Source organism: Takifugu flavidus, chromosome 7, assembly GCF_003711565.1.
Source record: "Takifugu flavidus isolate HTHZ2018 chromosome 7, ASM371156v2, whole genome shotgun sequence".
Taxonomy (NCBI): Eukaryota; Metazoa; Chordata; class Actinopteri; order Tetraodontiformes; family Tetraodontidae; genus Takifugu; species Takifugu flavidus.
The window spans coordinates 1,088,984-1,108,572 of record NC_079526.1 but is presented as its reverse complement, the minus strand read 5'-3'; the positions used below and the strand labels follow the sequence as shown (position 1 = coordinate 1,108,572).

Sequence of the window (19,589 nt, the reverse complement as noted above, 5' to 3'; positions counted from 1 at the left end):
CCAAATCAAAAGATGCAGAATACTGAAACCTTTTAATTTAGAACTGATAATTAAGTAGGGATATTAACAACCGGATCACATCAGTTAAAACTTTAATGGAAATTAACATTTATATGGTGATAAAACAAACAAGAACACCCCCCCCCCCCCCAAAAAGAATTAAAGGTGAAGCTTTGTTTAAAAAACACTTTAATCATGTCCAAAAATTGGAGGATTACTTGTTATACAAACGATGAGTTTTGCATGTTTTAAGCCACAGAGAGATTGCACATTTTTAATAGTGTCATCAATAAACCAGTACAGTATTTGTATAAAAAAAAATTAAAAAAAATGCCTCAACAAACACAAATATGGTTTTATATGTCCATTTCTGTGATGGTAAAAAGCACAGGGAGGAAGCACTTCCATATAAAAGTCACCATCCAAATGTTAATCAGAACACTCAGTTTTTAAATTCAAAGGTTGTCATAATGGAAATAAAATGAGCAAAACTTTGGGATAGAGGTGGATTTAATCCAAACAGCACATGGTTTCTGCATGTACGGCGACTCTGGAGAACCGCCTCAGACTGCACATTAGTTCCAACAAGAAAACCTGTTTCTGCCTCAACACCAATATGCTTTCAAACGTGTCCATTCCTGGGCATCCCCAAAAAGCCCCGCAAAGCAGCATGTCCAGTATAAAAACTGTACCTGTACTGAACTGTTAGAGGTTTTCTGCCACACAGTTTTAAATACGTTCATCTCTGTGAATTAAAGAAGGCGTCCCAAAGGTAATCAAAGGTTTACACCTGGGAATGGGGGAGGGTTGAGAAACCTTGGTAAATACTGAGTCCCTGGACAGATGAGGGCATCTTTGGGCTGCTTCTGTCATTACAGTACCGCTAAAAGAAACTTGGAAATCTGGTCATTTTCCTACGGGGTAAGGACAATTTAACTACATTTAATGCCAAAGGTTTTGCCATTAATAAAACACGTTTTCATGCATGGTCTTCATGAATAATGTCTCCCAGTCTACATTAGCTGTTCTGGAGGAGCGAGAGAGCCGTTTTATACATAAGCACCCAACGCTGAATGAAACTCAGTGAGACACTGAACAAGCTGCTGAAACTTGGGCCGTTCCTCTGGGTCCAGCGCCCAGCAACAAGCCATCACTGCAAACCTGAAACAAAACAGCACAAACACCAGATCAGCAAGACAGACAGACCGATGGGTGAGAGAGAGGATCATCATTGCCTATTTAATACACCACATGACCAAAATGACTGTTTACAAAAACACGAGCCCTCAAAATGTAAATACTGGATTCCTATAGCAATGGCCTCTTATCCAACTTTGATTCAGAAGTCAAACAGTATTACTGTGTTATAAAGCACAGAGATAAAAGCAAAGCCCTGTAGTCTTTCTAACTCAGTCTGACCACCGGTTTCATTGTTGCACATCAGTGGAATTAACAAGGTGGCATAAATGTCCATCTGTTGATGGAAAAAGCCTGTGCATGCGTGTGTGTATGTCAATGTGCTATTAATCAACACACAATTCATCTGGACAGTTGATCGGTTGTGCTATTCTGTAGCCGTCCTTCAGGTAGGCCGACATCTCAAATGGGTCAATGTCGACATAGGGTGTCTGACCGAGAGTCATCAGCTCCCACAGCGTCACCCCGAAGGCCCACTGTGGAAACAAGACATGGGATTCAGCCTCCTTCTCTGCCAACCTTTTCTGTTTGTAGCCACACGATGGCAGCAAAAGCCTTAAGTGATAATTGTTGGTATGTCAGGGTGGTTGGATTACCATTGTTATTCCAGAACTATCTACAGTATAAAGTTATTACATGTTGTTAAAGATAGAAATTTCCTTCCTTCAAGTTCGAAATGAGAGGAAATAAAAATCAAGTTAATTGTTATCAGTAGTTGTTCGCAGCAGGTTAAAAAATGTGCAAGTATCGCAGTTGTTTGCAGCTGCTTTTTTAACAACAACCAGTCTATTGTTAACATAGGCCATTGTGGATCGACTTCATGGGTCCTGATTTTCAAATTGGGTAGATTTAAGTAAAAGTCAAAAACTTAAATTAAAATGCAATAGAAACTTTCTGAGTTCCTTCAAATTTAAAAGAATACCATTTTTGGTGAAGAGTAAATTAGGACACCAGCACAGTTATCCCCACTTCATCAGCAGGGGTACAGGGGGGCTCAGGTTTTTAGAAGCATGAAATGACTGAATAAATTTGCTCTCCTAAAGAAAAATTGAGGTCAGAGAGAAGGTATAGCAGGACTTCTGAAATGATGTGTGAAATGACAGAACATATTTGGCAAAAACTGAATACAATATTCCGGGAAAAGAACCTCAAACCAATTTGAAAACTTGGGGGTGGGAGTTTCATGTTTTGTGGAGGCTTTTCTGCAGCAGGACCTGACCTGAGCAGCTCACCATCATGGACTCCTACCCTGTTTGAGAGTGTTTAAGGAACATGTGAGAGGATCCAGAAATAACTGGAAGCCGAGGTAGAATTAGACCCAAAAACATCCTGCTAAATCCACCAAATATCAAACTGAAAACTAAGAACTGCTGAGTCCTGAGACTGGTTAGATGCTGCCAGAAGAATCTCACTGGTGATTTCAGCCTCTGAGAGTAACGGCAGCCATAAATCACTTTTTTTGGCCAGTGATAGGTAAAATTACATTAGTTACCAAAATGTGAACATTTCTAAATAAACAACTGAAAAGACTTAAATACATAAATCACAATTGACTAGTGTTATAAATGTAGTGTATAAATGACTGTTATACAGCCGAATTCCAGAGTTATGAATGTGCATGTCTACGCCATTGCCATGTAAATGAAGAAAGAGTGTGTATACTGTATGTTTCTCTCCGGATCTGTTGAGCTTCCCGTCTCATACATGCCTGCTTATCCTGACAGGAAAGAGAGAAGTGCTGCTCCCTTCCCTCCAACACCTCAGCCAATTGTCAGAGAATGTGTCAAATGCATTTAAAGCTACCTTATCTAGACCAAAAATGGCAGATTCATTTATTGTTTCACACTGTATACGGCACTGAAGATGTTACCACGTCGCTTAAACTGGAGAAGTCATTATTAAGCAAGCTCTCCAGGGCCATCCAGCGAACAGGACGATTCTCATTATCGCCCAGGCAGTGGTAATCCATGGGGAAAAGGTCTCGTGCCAGGGCGTTGTCTGTAATCTTGACTTGCATGTTGTCATCAATGCTGTCAAAAGAGGAAATTAAGTCATGATTTACACTAAAACTTCCAAAAGAGGTTATTGTACGCTGACAGTAATAACAGTGAGGACCACCGACCCAGTCAAGATCACTTACACACAATTCCTGGCAGCAAGATCTTTGTGAATGACCTCCCGGCGAGATAAATAGCTCATTCCACATGCAATCTGAATGGCCATATAAACCAAGTCTTGCTGAGAGATGGACTGAAAGGACATAGAGGACAGATGAACAATGTATGGATAACAATCACAGTTAAAAAAAAAGGTTAAAAGGCTGTGAGTACTTTGATTTTAACGTGGTTTAAAGATGGGAATTTAAATACCGTATTTTCATGACTATAAGGCGCACCTAAAACGCTGAGATTTTCTCAAAAATCGATGGTGCGCCTTATAATATGGTGCGCCTTGTGTGTGGACTGAGTTCCAAAATCTGCTGTGTGCCTTTGGTGGGTGCACTACAGTAAACACTCCGTCTATCAATTAGCGGCACACCTACGCGTAAGGATCCCCTAAAATGGCGCCGGTCAAGCGACACGCATATGAGGCTTACTTTAAACTGCAGGCCATCGAATATGTGGCTGAAAATGGCAATTGAGCAGCTGCAAGACATTTTAATGTTAATGAGTCCATGGTCAGAAAGTGGAGAAAACAAGAAAGTGAACGAAAGTGAAGAAGACGAAGCTGAGTTTCCGCGGGAACAAAGCAAGGTGGCCTCCATAGCCGTAAATAAACTACACTTTCTGCACCTATTCCCTTCACTAAAAGAGGCAGAGGAGTAACTAAACATTTCACACGCTGAACAGACAAAGATACCGGGTGAAACAGACGGTGAGGCCATGCTAATGCTAATAGTCGGCGAAGCCCTGTATTTGTTTAATATGGGTTGTTTCTCACTGTTGTTATCAGGTGACTAGAATGTCAAAGTGTTCAAATTTTAAGTAAAGTGAATACAACACACCAAGTGCTCTAATAATACGGTGCACCTTATGTATGTTTTAAATACAGATATAGCACCCATAACTGAGACTGCGCCTTTTATTACAATGCGCCTTATGGTCATGAAAATAAGGTACATAGAATAACTGACTTAATACAAGTGCAAGGCCTGTTCGCTAAGAATGGTTTTCTATGCTTGACGCTGTTAAAAAGGAAACAAATTTAAGGATTATTTATTTGCCTTAACCCTCATGGGATAATCAAATACTTCAAAACCCTAAAAGCATCAAAAGTAATTAATGCAAGAGCAAGAGAGAGAATATATACCCACTTATCTAAATTCACCTTTATTTCACACAATAGGCAAAGTATTGCGGAGCTTCCAGTAACTAAAGACATTCCCAGGTCAACAGTAGATGGACCTGTCCAAGGACTGGGTTCATGATTCAACCATCAGAAAGTGAGTGGGTGAAAAGGGCATCAGTGGGAGTGTTGCGAGCTGATCTCATGTTTGCCAAAAAAAAAGAAAACTCAGGAGGCAAAAGTGCAACTTTTGGAGCGTAGCTGAGACGGGCGCTTGTCAGGCATCATCGTGGATCTTTTATTACCCGATTATTTATCTGTATAAACGTTCCTAGGAATCTGCACCACGAATCCGATGATATTCGGTAGCCTGACACAGAGGAAAGCCCAAACGTGACTACTGAGGCTCATCTATATCTACGGGTAACGCTTCCAGGTACCCACTTCAAGTCCTGCAGGATTTGTTCCTTCGCAAAAACACTAAGAACAGCCTGGACTTAATCACTTCATCCTCTTGTAGATTATTATACTTAGTCTTGCTCCATCTCGAGGTACAACTAAATGAATAAGTCTACAGCCCCACACTGGCTGATATCTGGTGGGTGTACAGAACTAGGGAAGACTGCAAGTGTGGTCCACCAGACAGGTTTCTGCAGCAGACAGCCACACTATTCAGGAATTCTGCAGACTATTCCAGATCAAACACCCCCCCAAGGTCCTATGTTCCCTCCAGAGAAAGCTTGGGGAGAACATTGTTTTCCCTGCTAATTTCGAGGGGGGGGTCAAACCCTGCGAACATATAAGATTATAGAAAAATCACGCTAGAGGTCAAATCGAAGTCCTTCCAGCACTACAGGGTATACTTCACATGAAAGATGATAAAAATAATAATAAAACCATTTCAACCATGACAATAGAAGACAACACTGAAGCGACAACTATGAAGAAGGTGGTCCAAGATTGGCTGAGAATGAGAAGATTTCGGGATTTTCAAGCGTGATATGATATAAATGATATGACATAAATGTTTTTGCTTCCTCAAAAATTTGACAGGCCTTTTCGAGTTTGGATTATTACACACTGGCCTTTTGGGTAAGATGTTTCTGTTTTTTCTGACTGTGATTTTAATGTCAAAACATTTGTTTGAAACTAAAATTTCAATATATGTGCTTCACTGAAATATAGAGATTTTTTTACCTTTTCCTCCATCGTCTGTGATAATGATTTGAATATAATCTGATCTAATCTCTATATTTGAAGAGTATGCAAAAGGGTTAAAATTGTGTTTCATCCCACGAACTGTGCCTCACCTGTGGGTTGTTAGCCTCCGCTAACTTGCACTGCCGAAGGAAAAGCTTGAGATTCCCCCAAGCCATGAAAGGCAACAGCACCATGGGCTTCTCTCCGTCCTCTGTGCAGACATGACTTATCGGCAACAGATTTCTGCAGTGAAAGATATTTTAAGTGCATGTTTGCAACGGTCTTCCCTCAATAATACAGAACATTTAATCTTAACCATGACACACAAAACAATGTGCACATCCAGCAATCCCTTGATTTTCCACCGCTGTGCACCCTGGACTAGCCGCCAGCTGATCATAGGGCTAAGATGTAGAACAGCCAACCACTCACTCACACCTAAGGCCAGGTTGGAGACACCAGGACACCTGTCCCTCAAAGGCATGTCTTTAATCTGTGGGGGGAACCTGGAGAGACCCCATGCAGCGCCAGAGAGGACATACACCCTCCACACAACCTTTTTTTCTGCTAACTAAGACACTTTTTCGAATTAGAAATGCATTGAACCTTTGAAAGGTTGGTAGGTTGCATGAGAATGTGGCGGGCCAAAATCGTTTCTGCTCTCATACTGCTTTGGTTCTGTGTTATTGACCCAAGAGGCTCAAGCGCTTCCAACTTCACCATACTCACGATGTGAACTAATTTCATTCCCTTTGATTTGAAAGGTTTCAACTTGCTATAGACAATTTTTTTTTTTTTTTTTTTTTTTTTTTTTAAAAGGCAAGAGTGAAAACGAAGAACAAAAAACATTTTGGTTTACTGCTTTTGAATCCGCAGTCTGGTAAACCGATGATCCCCCAAATGCTGATTAAATTCCATGACATTGTGATCAACATTATTGAAAACAATTAAAAAATATACTTGAGTGTTCTGCATTATTCAGATGATAAGAATCCACATACTTAAGCAGGATTTCTATACAGATACATATACAGTGTGATTTGTAAATAAAGGAATCTCTGCACTCGCCTGTGATGAAGTCCTCGAAGCTTGCAACTTTCAGTCAACATCATGGTGATCTGAACCTCAGAGGCATGATCTGCACCAAGGAATCACGCAAACGAGCAAAATCCTTCAACAGCCGATCAACTATTGTCACCAACATAATCATTTCACACTGACTTTATACTCGTTTTCTGTGCATTTGTAAAATAGCCACATATTTGTTGTATTTAAGGGCTACTTACATTGAGGATGACACAGACGTAAGTGAGTAAGAAAACAGATGAGGATCACAATAATGGATAAAATGGAGTCCATACCTTTTACTGTCTTCACAAAGACCTGCTTTTCTTTACTGGGGTCCTTTTCATCCAGTAGTGCACCTTGAAAGATTTGGCCAAATGTTCCTGTCAAGAAAAAAAAACAACACTTATATGAAAGGGAGATTTGGACGACAAAATTCTGGACACCAGCCTCTGAGCTATGAGCTGGCGAGCGCCGCTGACCCCGGCAGTTTTAAATACCCAAACACGTGAAAATGTGCTTCTGCATTGTTGTAGCTGTACAAAAGAATTGTGAACTTTTTAAAGAGAAAACATGTTTTAGTTTTCACAGTACTGAAAACCAGACAAAGAAGCATCATTGGGATTCCAACTGATCTAATCCCCGGTTTCTTCCTCAAAGCAAGCTGAACACAGTGACCCATTAGTCCACACCGATCCTTTCTAGAAGATTTTAGAGGTGGGCCATCGGGGTGTTTTAGATTATGCTTTTTTACTCAAACAATGAACAAACAACATAATTTGTGTGTAGCTGATACAAATGTATATTTCAAGGTAGCTGCATTACAGACACCGTTAGGAAAAAAGCATTTACCGGTACAATATACTGTATTTGTTTATGTTGCTAAGTGGATTAAATTAAAAGTTAAAAAAATCCTGACGTGATAAAAATTGGATTTAAGTTCTCTGTATAAACATACAAGTGAAAAGAGTGGCTGTTGTTTCTTACCTGTCTGTTTGTCACTCAGCAGTGACTCGTTTCTTACGGTAATAAAAACATACCAGTACTGAATGTTTTCGATCTAATTTTTCATATTACTACGTGGAATACCTGTTGCTTGTATAAGTACAAAATTGATTTTCTTTCTAAAATTCGATTATACAGCTTTTAATCAGGTGCGCTCTGTAGTCCAGAATTTACGGTAGTTTCCAGACTGAAAGTGTGAGCATTCTTACAGATCCCCCTTTTCAATCAAGCTTTCAATCAAGGAGATGCCACCTCAAGCAAGTGCCATCGCACACATTTAGGATGCAAACAATATTACGGTTAAAGTACTTAAATCTTTTCATGAAAATTTCTAGATGATTAGACTTCAGCATTTTGTAGCTTTAAATTATGCTTAAATTCAAAAAGTCTCACAAATCTACACCAAATTACTTGAAGTCCAGAGCAAGAGCAGGATTTCTGACTTAGATTCTTGGAAATATATTTAAAAAACAAAATATTGCCTTCAATTTCTCTTGATTGTGTTTTAAATGTTTCTATACTTGGGCGGAGGTCCACATGCGGTATGCTTCCCCCAGCAGGTCATAAGTGCTTTAGAGGGGAAAGGGTCCTGACCTAGAAGAAACCTCACCTAGAAACTACAGATGTCCCCATCCCAGACTTTGATAATGCAGTAAAAACACAGACCATAAGCAACATAACATGAACTCAAGGAGAAAAAAAACAATGAAGGAGAAAGTAAGGCAACATTTTAAAATAGTAATGTTGGCCACCTAGTGATGGAACTGAATGAGAATCAACATGTAATGCACATGGACAGCGCTGCATGAGAAATCAGCATTTCAACTGAAACTCCATTGCCATAGCGATGGTGGCTGTTGCGTTGAACACAAAATCCACTCTGCAGGCTTTATTTGACAGCTTCTGTTTAAGGTCTTTGAAATGAAGACGGGACAAACCCTTTGCCGTATCCTGTAGACTGGACCTTAGAGCGAAAGTCAGGCCATCCGAACAACTGTTAGATAAATGTTTTTCAGCACAATTATGACTTTTTTGCTGCAAAAAAAGACATCTCTACACTTCAATATACAGTATATGGACCTGAAACAGCTTGATTCGATTTTTAAAAAAAATACCATATATCTAGCAAGCATACTGCTAAGACACGCACATTACTGATCATTAAGGAGAAGCCAGAACCCACCCATATCACAGATTTTATTGATGTTGGGCTCATTAGAACCGGAAAGAAATTAAATCAGGTTAAATGGTGTCAGAGCAGACCTGTCGGCGGGGCAGCTCATTGTATTGAGTGCTGATTAATTTATTTAGGTGGCAGAGACTTGTAGCTACCAAAGGATGCTTTATTTATTTTTTTAATGCTTCTAGGACCTTCTGCGACAGAGTTAGAGTGATTTGTTCAGCGAAACTTTCAAGTGTTTGCAATACACACAGTAAAGCAGAGGTGGGGAGGAAATTCTAGGCCTCAAACAAAGGCCCCCTGCGGGGGTATCTTCCAACATTTTAAGATTTTACATTGCCAATTTAGCCTCTTTTGGCAACATTTTAAAGTTTTTATGGTGTTTCTAGGTGAATGTCTGACAGAGCTGCTGGCCCTCAAACGGGTTAAATTACATGACCTTTTCAAAGCCTGTCCTATTAGTTAACATTGGATTTTTTGTCCATGAAAACACCCCTATATCGCCCCCACCCCATTAGAAAGAAAAGTCATAGCCAGCGATTCCAAGAGTTTAGACAGGTTCTGGTAAAAATGTGGTGCCTGTACCACAAAAGAGGAGGAGATACACATCAGGCCTTACGAATAAAAAAAAGCCACTTCCTGTTCGGGTGTGAGAATGGAGGCTTTTCGAGTTTTTCAGGGATTACTCTGATGCATAATCGTTACAGGTTTGATTCCCCAGACCAAAATCCTCCGAGCACATTTTGGTGCTTCTTTGATTACGGTGCGACCTGCAGTTCCCGAGTTTATCAAGTTTTTGTAGCCGAGCTCCTCAGATTGTAACCTGTGCGCGTGGGAGGCACACAGAATCAGAACATCTTGAACCTGACTGTACCCCAATTTTCAGCAAATTAACGTAACATACATTTCATGTTTATAAGAGAAAGAAAAGTACCTTCGTGCAAAACATCTCGTAGTGTGACTCTCTCCCGAGATACTGCGATGTCTTTCACTTTAACTTTGGCTTCCAGTAGAGTAACACTCTTAAGGTCATTCTTCTCGATATGGAGAGATGGATGGTCTGAAAGAACCACAGCTTTCATGAAGCTCATCATTTAAGAGTAAACAGCTAATATGACCGACCGACCGACCGACCTGTGGGACTTACTTTTGGTTTCATGAGGGGAAGCACCAATGTTATGGAAGGTAGTGGCAGCAAGCTGAAGAATGGGTGCAGAAGCCTGATGGTTGCCTGAGGAGTTATTAAAATATGGAAGGTGAAAAATGAATCATCAAATGAGGTGCAGTTGCAGATCAGTAAATATCCAAGCATAAAAGTCAAGTAGTATCAGACGAAATGGAGAGGAGGGATGATCTGGTGCATCAGAAGAATGAACTGTCATGACACAATGTGTGAGATACGAAGAGGTACTAAAAAAACAGCGAAACAAAGATATATACACCCAAAGACAGACAAGAGGACAGTGTGTCAATTCTAAATATATTTCTGACTGAGAGGGGTGTCAAGGAAGCCATCCATGTCAAATTGGAAAAACCATCCTTAAACAGAGGTGGTGGGCTGAGGCACTTCCTATCACCCACATACAATGAAGTCCTCCAGTCCTCCTGACAACAAACCAAATGTTCACACCATTTCAGGAGATCTGGTGACTCACCACCAAGTGAGCCAGCAGACAAAGGTGAGACACCTCAACCAAAACTAGGTGAATGACCCTACCAAAGACCCTGCCAACGACTCTCAGGTGACCACCCAGATCATTAGCATGCTAATGGTCCACAGGGGCTATATTTTCAAGCTCTGTCCACAGTGAGTTCAGAACTGAAGAAGCCTTCTGGACAGAAGGTGAAACGTCTTTAAAGAGAAGAAACAAAGTCCAGTTGACAGAGAAAACTACATTGGATTTCTGACTGACTTTTTCAATTGGCTGTAGAAAAAGCTGTTTTTAGTCAAGTAGTTTTTGCTCTGAGGTGCCTGCCAGAGGGCATCAGATGGAAACCAGGATGAGAACTGTCAAAAAGGACTTTTCACTACAAAGACAGTGAATGTCCATCAGAGAGCAACTAATAAGGTTCTATACTACTTTAAGTCCACTCCAAAGCCTTTTCCTGCCTGCCTCAGGGCATCTTCCATACCATACTGTAATACACCTTTTAATAGGTGAATGGTAATGAGTCAGCAGCAGTCTGGAGCCTCAGGAAGTTTAGCCTCTGTTGGGACTCTTGATCACAGCTCTCATGTTATGTGTCCACAATAGCTCAGCTGGGAATATGATACCAAGCAAGCTGAAGGTGCTCGCTGCTCATCATGCTGTAAACCTCTCTGGAGGCAGACTGAGACGAACCCCTGTGGTGTGTATAAGAAAACTGGCCATGTTGTCCACGCGTGTGGGTTTGAAGTTGTAGGTGTACAGAGTGTAGTGGGGACGTACATCCTTGTAAAGATACTGTAGATGTAATGTCCTCACTGGTTCTCTTCTAGGAGCACACACCCAATGCTCTCTTCTACAGGGAGTAGAGGAGTGCTTTAATGTGGCTGAAGCAGATTAAATGAGTGAAGAAGCATTTCATATCGTCTGGCAGTGACACCCTCCTGTTTCCAGCCATCAGAACACAGCCCAGTGATTTGTGATGTTCTGAGGTTTCTGGCATTAAAGGGGGACCTCTGGTCTTCTCTTAGTCTGTCTCCAGTCTGTTTTGAGTCCCTTTTTAGAGCAGTTCCAGCCACACCAGTACCAAACCTGAAGGCAGCTTTGGGAACCTGTGGATCTGACTATCCATCCAGGGCTCTAAGTAATGATTTTGTCCATAGGTAGGTGTATGCTAAGGGAGCAGACTTGATGTTAAAATACAACGCACAGAGCCTTGTTGGCCACCCTCCTGTGAACCCTTCAGAACCGTCTACAGGGCAGTGATCTGGACTAGAGTTCTCAAATGTCAAGTTTATGACTGAACAGCTTGCTCGAATGCACCAACAGGCTGATCAGAGAAACAAAACTAAGTGAGCACGACAGACATGTAAGTTAGTATGCAAGAATGTTTCAGATATTAGGAGACAAAAGCTTCAGATAAAATAAACTTACTAGTGACAGGGGCCACATTGTTGGGAGTGTCAGCCCTCAGGTACTGTGTGGTATGTGTAGATGGTTGAGAGAGACCCTGCGAGCTGCCACTGTCACTCATGCTGAGAACAAATGGGAAATAACACACTTGTCACACTTCTCTTCCCACTTTTATACCAAGTATTTCAATTCAACTTCTCTCTTTACTCATTTTCATTTGAAGTCATTTAGTCACACACATAATAGGGCACATTTCCATTACACAGTATCGGCTCTACATGGATAAACTCAAGGGGCTACGGTATGGTCGGGATGGTTTCCCATTACACCACGGCTCCTCTTTAATGTGGGTGGGCTTTTCCCTAACAAGGCGGTCCTAAACTCTCACAATGCCGTTAGCAATGAAACTTCTCTTATAAATCTTTGGATTTTATTGATCTCACCAGAGCCTTATAATAAAAATAGAGAAATCAGAATACAATAAATTATTTATCAAAGTCTGCATCAAAATACAGACTATTCAAAAATGTACAAAATGCAAATCATGTAAATCTTTTACCAAAAATATACACACTGACTGCAACAAGAAAAGCAACTTCCTATCCAATAGCAACACTAGTTCAGTTGATCAACTACTGCTGACATGCTGAATTAATACTCTGCTAATGAGAGAAGCCATTGCTACATACGGAGGACAGTGTCTGCATACAGGAATCATCAACATTACTAATTATACTAATTTGTTTCAAGTGAGGTCCCATCAATGGAGTAAGAAATGTACAAAAAAAACTTAAAGTCACAGACTCCAGGTTTTCTCCAACATGTTGCACTCGCTACTGGCATCAATTGCCCGGCCAATCAAAGTATTAACAGGCCATCATTAATGCAATGACTTGGCCCTCATTCCGCTAGTGGAAAAAAAAAACTTTTAACATGTTAACTCTGGTCACAACAAGCAGACAGTAGTGAAAAGTGACAGTATAGAAAATGGGACAAACCTAAATTACCTCATCCAACTGTCGTGACACCTAATTTCCTAAATCAAAGATCACATCAAAGTGATGGTATGATCCCAAAACCTGTGAAACCATTTGCACCAACTTGACTTTTTAAAGAAACTGGAGGTGTGGAAACCAGTTTGCACTGCTTTTTTTCTGTCTGTGTAAAATACAACTTTGAAAATTGAAAGATGTCAATTGGTAGCTCAAGCCTCAACATTGAAATGAGTGGAACAACTTTTTGGAAGGACTACTGATACAAACCTGTCCTCCATTTCCATTCGCTTCATGCTGTGTAAATGCATGATGGCCAAGAAGATTGCTACGAGGAATATGACGATGCAGCACACGCTGACGCTTATATAGAAGACCTGGGTGGAGGTGGTAGGTGCAATCACACCTTCAACTAAACATAAAATGACATAAAATACCATAATTACATTTTCATAAAGAACTCAGAGATCCTCCCTGCCAATGAATTTTAGGAAAGAATCAAAATGTGATTATTATCACCAATTAGGATGATTTTTTTTTTTAAATGACAATAACAGCCACAATAATAAGAATCTTAACAATAATAACGCAATAATAATGATTTTGTTTAAAAGTGCTTGAGCATATTTAAAAATGTACACAGTTAAACAAACAGTAAAAATATTTCACATAAAAGTCTCAATTCCTTTCTGTTCTCATTTTAACAGAACTAATAATAATAATTCATCTAATCAGCCTCACTTGACATAAAAAAAGACAATGAACAAGATTGTGGAGGAAGACTTACAGTCAGTTCTGGGAAGAGTGTTATTGTTGAATGGACTGGGAATGTTCATGTCTGAATCACTTTCTGACAAAAACAGACACAAATGGGGTTTTTAAGTACATTAAAAAGCACTAAAAACCAAAAACATATTTTATGGGTTAAACTTATTATCAATATTTAAATGCAAGTTTACATCTATGGCATCTACTTCAAGGACAAGAGCAACTTTTCTAAATATGTGAGTTTAATGGTGATGCAGTAAAAATAACTTTAAAAAAGGAAAGTAAGTAACCTCATTATTTCTGATAATTACAATACTTACTTTTATAGCACATTTTCCTCCTCTTAAAGTTGAGCACCATGTAATTGCTGGTATGGGTGGTCAAATTAAGCTGCACTGTTAAAACAGCCTCTCCATCTACCTTTCCCGAACAGACCAAATCCACCCTAAACACTGCAACATACAAATGAATTCAATGAGTAGAATGGCCTCAACAAAAAGAGTATGGCTCATTTTAAAAAGGTATGGGCTTTTGTGGGGGTTAAAATCTTTCTCTGGATCCTACAGCAGCATCCAGCATCATTACATCTATTCTGGAGTGAAAGAACAATTACTATTGGTTTTCATGTGAAGAAAGTGCAGGAGCCAAATAAAAGAGCAACCACAAATGAAGAATATCTGACAAACCAGAAGGAATGTGGGGCACCTCCCCTTGAGTGGAGATGTTACTCCGAGGTTGGCTCATGGCATCTGGATTCTCTGTGTGAAAGCCAAGCTTGTAGCCAACCTAGAAAACCGAGAATGACAGCCAAAAGTTGTCCACACTTTAATACAAGCAAAAGCGCTCATGGTTCTGTGTGCTGAGATAAACCTTTGTCTTGGAATGCCAAGTGAAGTGAAGGCTGTTGGTCTCACTGGGCACAGGCAACGTGAAGGACAGAGCATAATGATTGACTACGTTGTTGCGTACATAGTACAGCTCTGCATCCAGACCTGAAGATGACATCACATTAAACCTTGTCAGTTTAAAAAGCCACTCTGAATGCTGCACATCAACCACAGTTAAAAGACAAAGCTCCTAGTATAGCACTGTCCTACCTCTTTAAAAATAATAATAAAAAAACACTCCACAACAGTAAGTAAGTTTCAGAAGAACCAATATCACTTCAAATAAAGAACACTTCAGCACACTTCACTGATTTGGAGGTGGTGCTTTGGTCCCAGACAGGGGTACGGGGCTCAGGACCCAGTATCAGCCACTGAGTGCTGATAAAGGGCACTTCTTTCAACAATTTACCAATGTTTTATCTTATGGAGTGTTCAAAGTCAATACATGCGGAATAACCCAGCTTTCATGCATCTCCACCAGTCTTTCACACTGCTATTGGAAGACTTTAGGTCAATACTGGAGTAAGATATCAGCTTTCTTTGGAATGTGATGAAAAGGATGGCCACAATCTGTCAGAGATTTTCAATGAGGTCTGGAGATTGGGCTGGTCATAGTCTCCATCTGGTGGTCCTTCATCCACACCACCATCGATCTAGCTGTGCGGCATGGTGCATTGTCCTGCTGGAGAAACTAAGTCCTCATTGTCAGAGCAGAAGGCAGCAGTTTTCTTCCAGGATAACCTTGTACGTGGCCTAATTCCTGAGTCTTTCGCAAAGATGAATCCGCCTAAATCCAGCCTTGCCAAGGAATCCCAGCTCACTGACGCTTCACCAAATTCCACAGAGGGTTCTACACAAATGGAAACACTGAGGCCGCATCTTGGCGACACCATTCAACCGCATCACCCCCGTCGGGCCACAGACTGGGGACGGGCAATGATTTTCGAGTATTCAAATAGTCGTTAAATCACAAATAACTGCAAAGTTTACCATTAAAAAAATCCTTTGTTTTAGTGGCACTTTGTGTGACAGACTAACATTAGATGCCACCATAGAAAATCGCTCGTATTGTCGCTGTGACAACAGGTATATTAAAATATTTGTGTTAAAATGTTCATGTCTGCGCTGCAGTCTCTCAGGTTTGTTTAGAAAAACAACAAATATGTTCAAAATCAGTATTATTGCTTGAAGGTGGTGCACAAATTTCCACATGGTCATGGTTTGTTCTGATAATGTGAGTTACAAGGAGCTAACACCATTTTGCATTGTGCATTCTAAAATATCCCGGCAAGAGAAAAACAGACTCTTGCCAATCCCTACCGCGCGGGATTGTTGCAGACAAAAATATTACTGCCGAAGTCAAAATGTTGATCACCAAAGATTTTTTTTTAAGGATGTGGCAGTGGAGGCTTGGTCATGTGATAAAAACACATGATCCACGTTACACCTGCTCTCGCACATTTTTACCACAAAAGCAAGTTTTATTGAGGATGAACTGGCAAAATGATTTATGTACCATATTTTCGCGACCATATGGCACACTTAAAAGTCTTAAAATTTCTCCAAAATGGATGGGGCGCCTTATAATATGGTGTGCCTTATGTTTGCACTGAGTTCCAAAATTCGGTAAACGCTTTTTGGCTTGCCGGCTTTTGCAAAAGCCTTTTTGGATTCATTTCGAATAAAGAAGAAAGAAGACTTTGATGGATTTGTGGATGAGGATTGATCAAAAAATAACAGGAGTACATTGCTAAATATACACTAGCATGCATATTTTAAGATAACGTACCGGTATGTTTTACCATGCCCGTACCCTATAACCTGGTGAGCCTTATGTATGTGTTAAATACAGAAATAGCATCCATAACTGAGACTGCTCCTTTTAAGACGGTACGCCTTATGGTCGTGAAAATATGGTATATCTTTATGAATTTATTTTAGGTTATAACACACAAAGCAGAAATACAGTTTATTGGGTGTGATTTTGTATGTGGCATTTAGCGATAAATAAAAAAAGTAGTATTTTTTTCCACACTATACAGACCAAAAAAATCGTACCAAAACAGAAGCGACCTAAAAACCAAGATACATACTAACCATTGGTAAAGTGTAGTTGCATCTCTAACATTGTACTGACACATTCGTCTAAGTATGGCAGCTTGTGGTATTAGAACCAAAAAGACTGCAATAGTTGCTAAATGACTGTAAATAGGTACTTAATAAACGGTTGCCAAGATGGTAGTGACATAGTTGGGCATGTATTTTTCACTCTGCGGTAACTTAAGCGGTTTGGATTTAAACAATCTCAAGCTACCAAACCAGTGATGACCTTATATTTTTCTACCATTTACTGTTTAATTAGCCTCTGTAGCCCTCTGAATTGCTTGTGAACTAGCAACGAACGTTAACACTTGTGGTAACACCACCATCTAATGGACAAACATTCAAACACCAACAATAAATCCTGGTTACGGCCATATTCTTTGATGAGATCAACCAAACGCATCCCTTTTTCATGCTTTTCTATTTGTTGCTTCGTTTGTATGGACAAAAAAGCTCTCTTCTTCTTTTTCATTTTTCTCCACTTTCCTGGGGTCCATAGTAAATAAAAGTTAAACGAAGGTGACGCTGGGATACACACAAACATGTACAGATTGACGTCCCTCCTAGCAAATGGGATGACAGGAAAATGCTAGGCAATAGCCAATGGCAGAGCAGCTACGAGCATGTTTGCTTTCGCTAAACTCCGCGAGCTGCATAGCTGTAATGCTAATTTAACAATGTTGAATCCCATTCAATCATGCTAACAACAATAACATAAGCAAAATTCCTGCCAGTGCTAATTAGAGTTCTACCCTCCTTTTGTCAGTGCACATGTAACAATGGATATTTTAAAAACTTTTCATTGACTCCCAATTTCCACTGAAAGCATCTTTTCATGTCAATCTCAATATTTAACACGCCCACTAAAAGAACTTTGCTGCCCGTTTGTTGCCATCTGAAAAGTAACAAGCTGAATGTAGGGAGGAAAAAAATAAAAATAAAACATTAGGAAGCGAGATTGTTTTGAGAGAACATGCAAATTTGATTGGCTGGTACTAAAAAATATGGTGCTGAACCACCTAGAGGCAAAGAAGAGCTGTGCCTTATTTTCAGACAGCATGGACGCACATGCACGCACATAACCTTTAAGCCATTTTCCAGATTTTTTTCAGGATCCATGGGAGCACTCTCTACTTGAACAAAGAAAGTTCTTGGAAGTGCTGTTGTCACTTTCATTGGAAAGGCAGCAAGAATACAATTTGTAGTTTCAAAGCCAGAATTCACTGAAGGCCTACAAAGTGTTAATGACACGGGGACAGAGGAGTCCCTGGTCTCCCTCACTCAGCAGTCATAAAAATGACCCAAGAAGGAAAATAGTTTACGAAAAAAAATATATCTATATATTTATATATAATGTGGCTTTAAACACTGATTTTAAAGGGACCTTCTAAACATCAATGTGTCAATATACTTTTTAACAATGTCCAAAGAGCTGTTAAACCTCCATCACCAAACCACCAATAGCAAAAGCTCACAGTCCTGGTATGCTGTGATATTCTTTTAGATTTAATGGTTCATGAGAAAACCTAAACATTTCATTTTTAATTTCCTTGACTCAAAATTAGTCTATGTGAGTCAGTTGGGAGCATGCACAAAACATATTTCATTGGTACCAATTTCAATTGCAGCAACAAGAGGACAAAGCAAAAAGGACAGCATTAAGTTGCAGATCAAACCTTCAGAAAGGACCAAAACAAAGAGATAATATAACTTATTCAGTGGAAAGTTTTGCAATGTTAATTTCCGAGTTCCTGCAAAAATGTGTTTAATCACATCACAAACCTTTAAGAGTACATATTTTATTTACTGTGCAGATTTAGGTTCATTGGTTTGTTCTTCGATTTATTCTCAAACACCAAACAAGACCAGTGTAAACCCCAGCAACTCAACACAGTTAAGACACAGTGATGAACTCCACCGCAATAGCCAGTCTTACCCAGTAGCTTCTTGACCTCCTCCAAACTCATGTAGATGTTCACACTGGGGTTGTAGTTGTCTGGCAGGTAACTGGGATTAGCCAAACAATCGATCCCTTTCAGCAGGATGAGGAAGATAAAACTCGCCAGTTTCCACAACATCGAGTGTGGCCAACGTCGGGGCTCAGCTGTTTGAGCAAAGTTGGGAACCGACATTGCTGTCAATGGCTACACGACTTACAGGTGTTTCTGCGTTGTTCACCTGTGGCCACTATTTTTTTTATCCGCATCTAAGAAGCACCATTACTCCTTAGTTTGGGCCTCGCGAAAAGCAGATTTCTTGGCCTGGTTGTTGTATTTTAGCAGATACAAGCTAAGTTAGCCCCAAAGGCTAACTTTTAAAACTCCGTAGCTGTCAAATGGTGTTTCGAAAAATGCAACGCTTACGGAGTTTTCATTTTGAACACCGAAAGCCTAACCTAGACACCGAGGTAACGATTCAGAAGCTTAAAATAAACGATGCAAAAGGTTCTAGCTAAGATACAGAGCGCTACCCTCCATACTTTCCTCTCATCTTGTACTGGTAGGGGGAGCGTTCGGGCCTACTCCATGATCACTTCACGACCATCGGAAATGTTTTAACCAAAATAAATAAATACATGCTAAACTTTTAACACTACGAAGGTTTCTCATTATATAACCAAAATTAGGTGAAAATATATCACACCAGAAATGTTTCTGAGTAATAATAAACATTCGACATTCTGGTGAGCAGCATAATCTCTTGACAAGAAATACTGCCTTAAAGATCAATGGTTCATGAAAGCAGCACGGAAACAGCCAAGTCAGAGGCTCCGATTAATGACGATTATGCATGTGGTAATAAACAAGTCAGCATTGTCTATTAATTGAAACTAAAACAAATAGCTTTT

At 40.0% G+C, this 19,589-nt stretch overlaps 1 protein-coding gene across 2 annotated transcripts; it reads right to left on the bottom strand.

Moving 5' to 3' along the window:
* Positions 1-172: 172 nt before the first annotated feature.
* Positions 173-19,457, bottom strand: ryk (receptor like tyrosine kinase). Of its 2 annotated transcripts, XM_057037415.1 has the most exons (16): positions 18,678-19,456; positions 14,622-14,743; positions 14,438-14,537; positions 14,072-14,203; positions 13,771-13,833; positions 13,254-13,395; positions 12,013-12,113; positions 10,080-10,163; positions 9,867-9,992; positions 7,044-7,130; positions 6,751-6,820; positions 5,793-5,925; positions 3,338-3,447; positions 3,068-3,227; positions 1,537-1,673; positions 173-1,161 (listed from the first exon to the last, which is right to left on the bottom strand). In XM_057037415.1, exons 1-16 carry the CDS (start codon positions 18,871-18,873, stop codon positions 1,050-1,052), a joined length of 1,875 nt encoding a protein of 624 aa, XP_056893395.1. In that variant the 5' UTR covers positions 18,874-19,456; the 3' UTR covers positions 173-1,049. The 2 variants fall into 2 exon arrangements, with proteins under 2 accessions (XP_056893395.1, XP_056893396.1); XM_057037416.1 differs by lacking the exon at positions 10,080-10,163 and having other exon boundaries at positions 18,678-19,457.
* Positions 19,458-19,589: the final 132 nt, after the last annotated feature.

Excerpts from the sequence above, each read along its gene's own strand:
- ryk (XM_057037415.1), bottom strand. The coding sequence starts at position 18,873 with ATGTCGGTTCCCAACTTTGCTCAAACAGCTGAGCCCCGACGTTGGCCA. Across the intron at positions 7,131-9,866 it reads ACGAGATGTTTTGCACGAAG|GAACATTTGGCCAAATCTTT; the intron begins GTACTTTTCTTT and ends TTTTCTTGACAG. Across the intron at positions 6,821-7,043 it reads CTTTGTGAAGACAGTAAAAG|ATCATGCCTCTGAGGTTCAG; the intron begins GTATGGACTCCA and ends TCCTTGGTGCAG.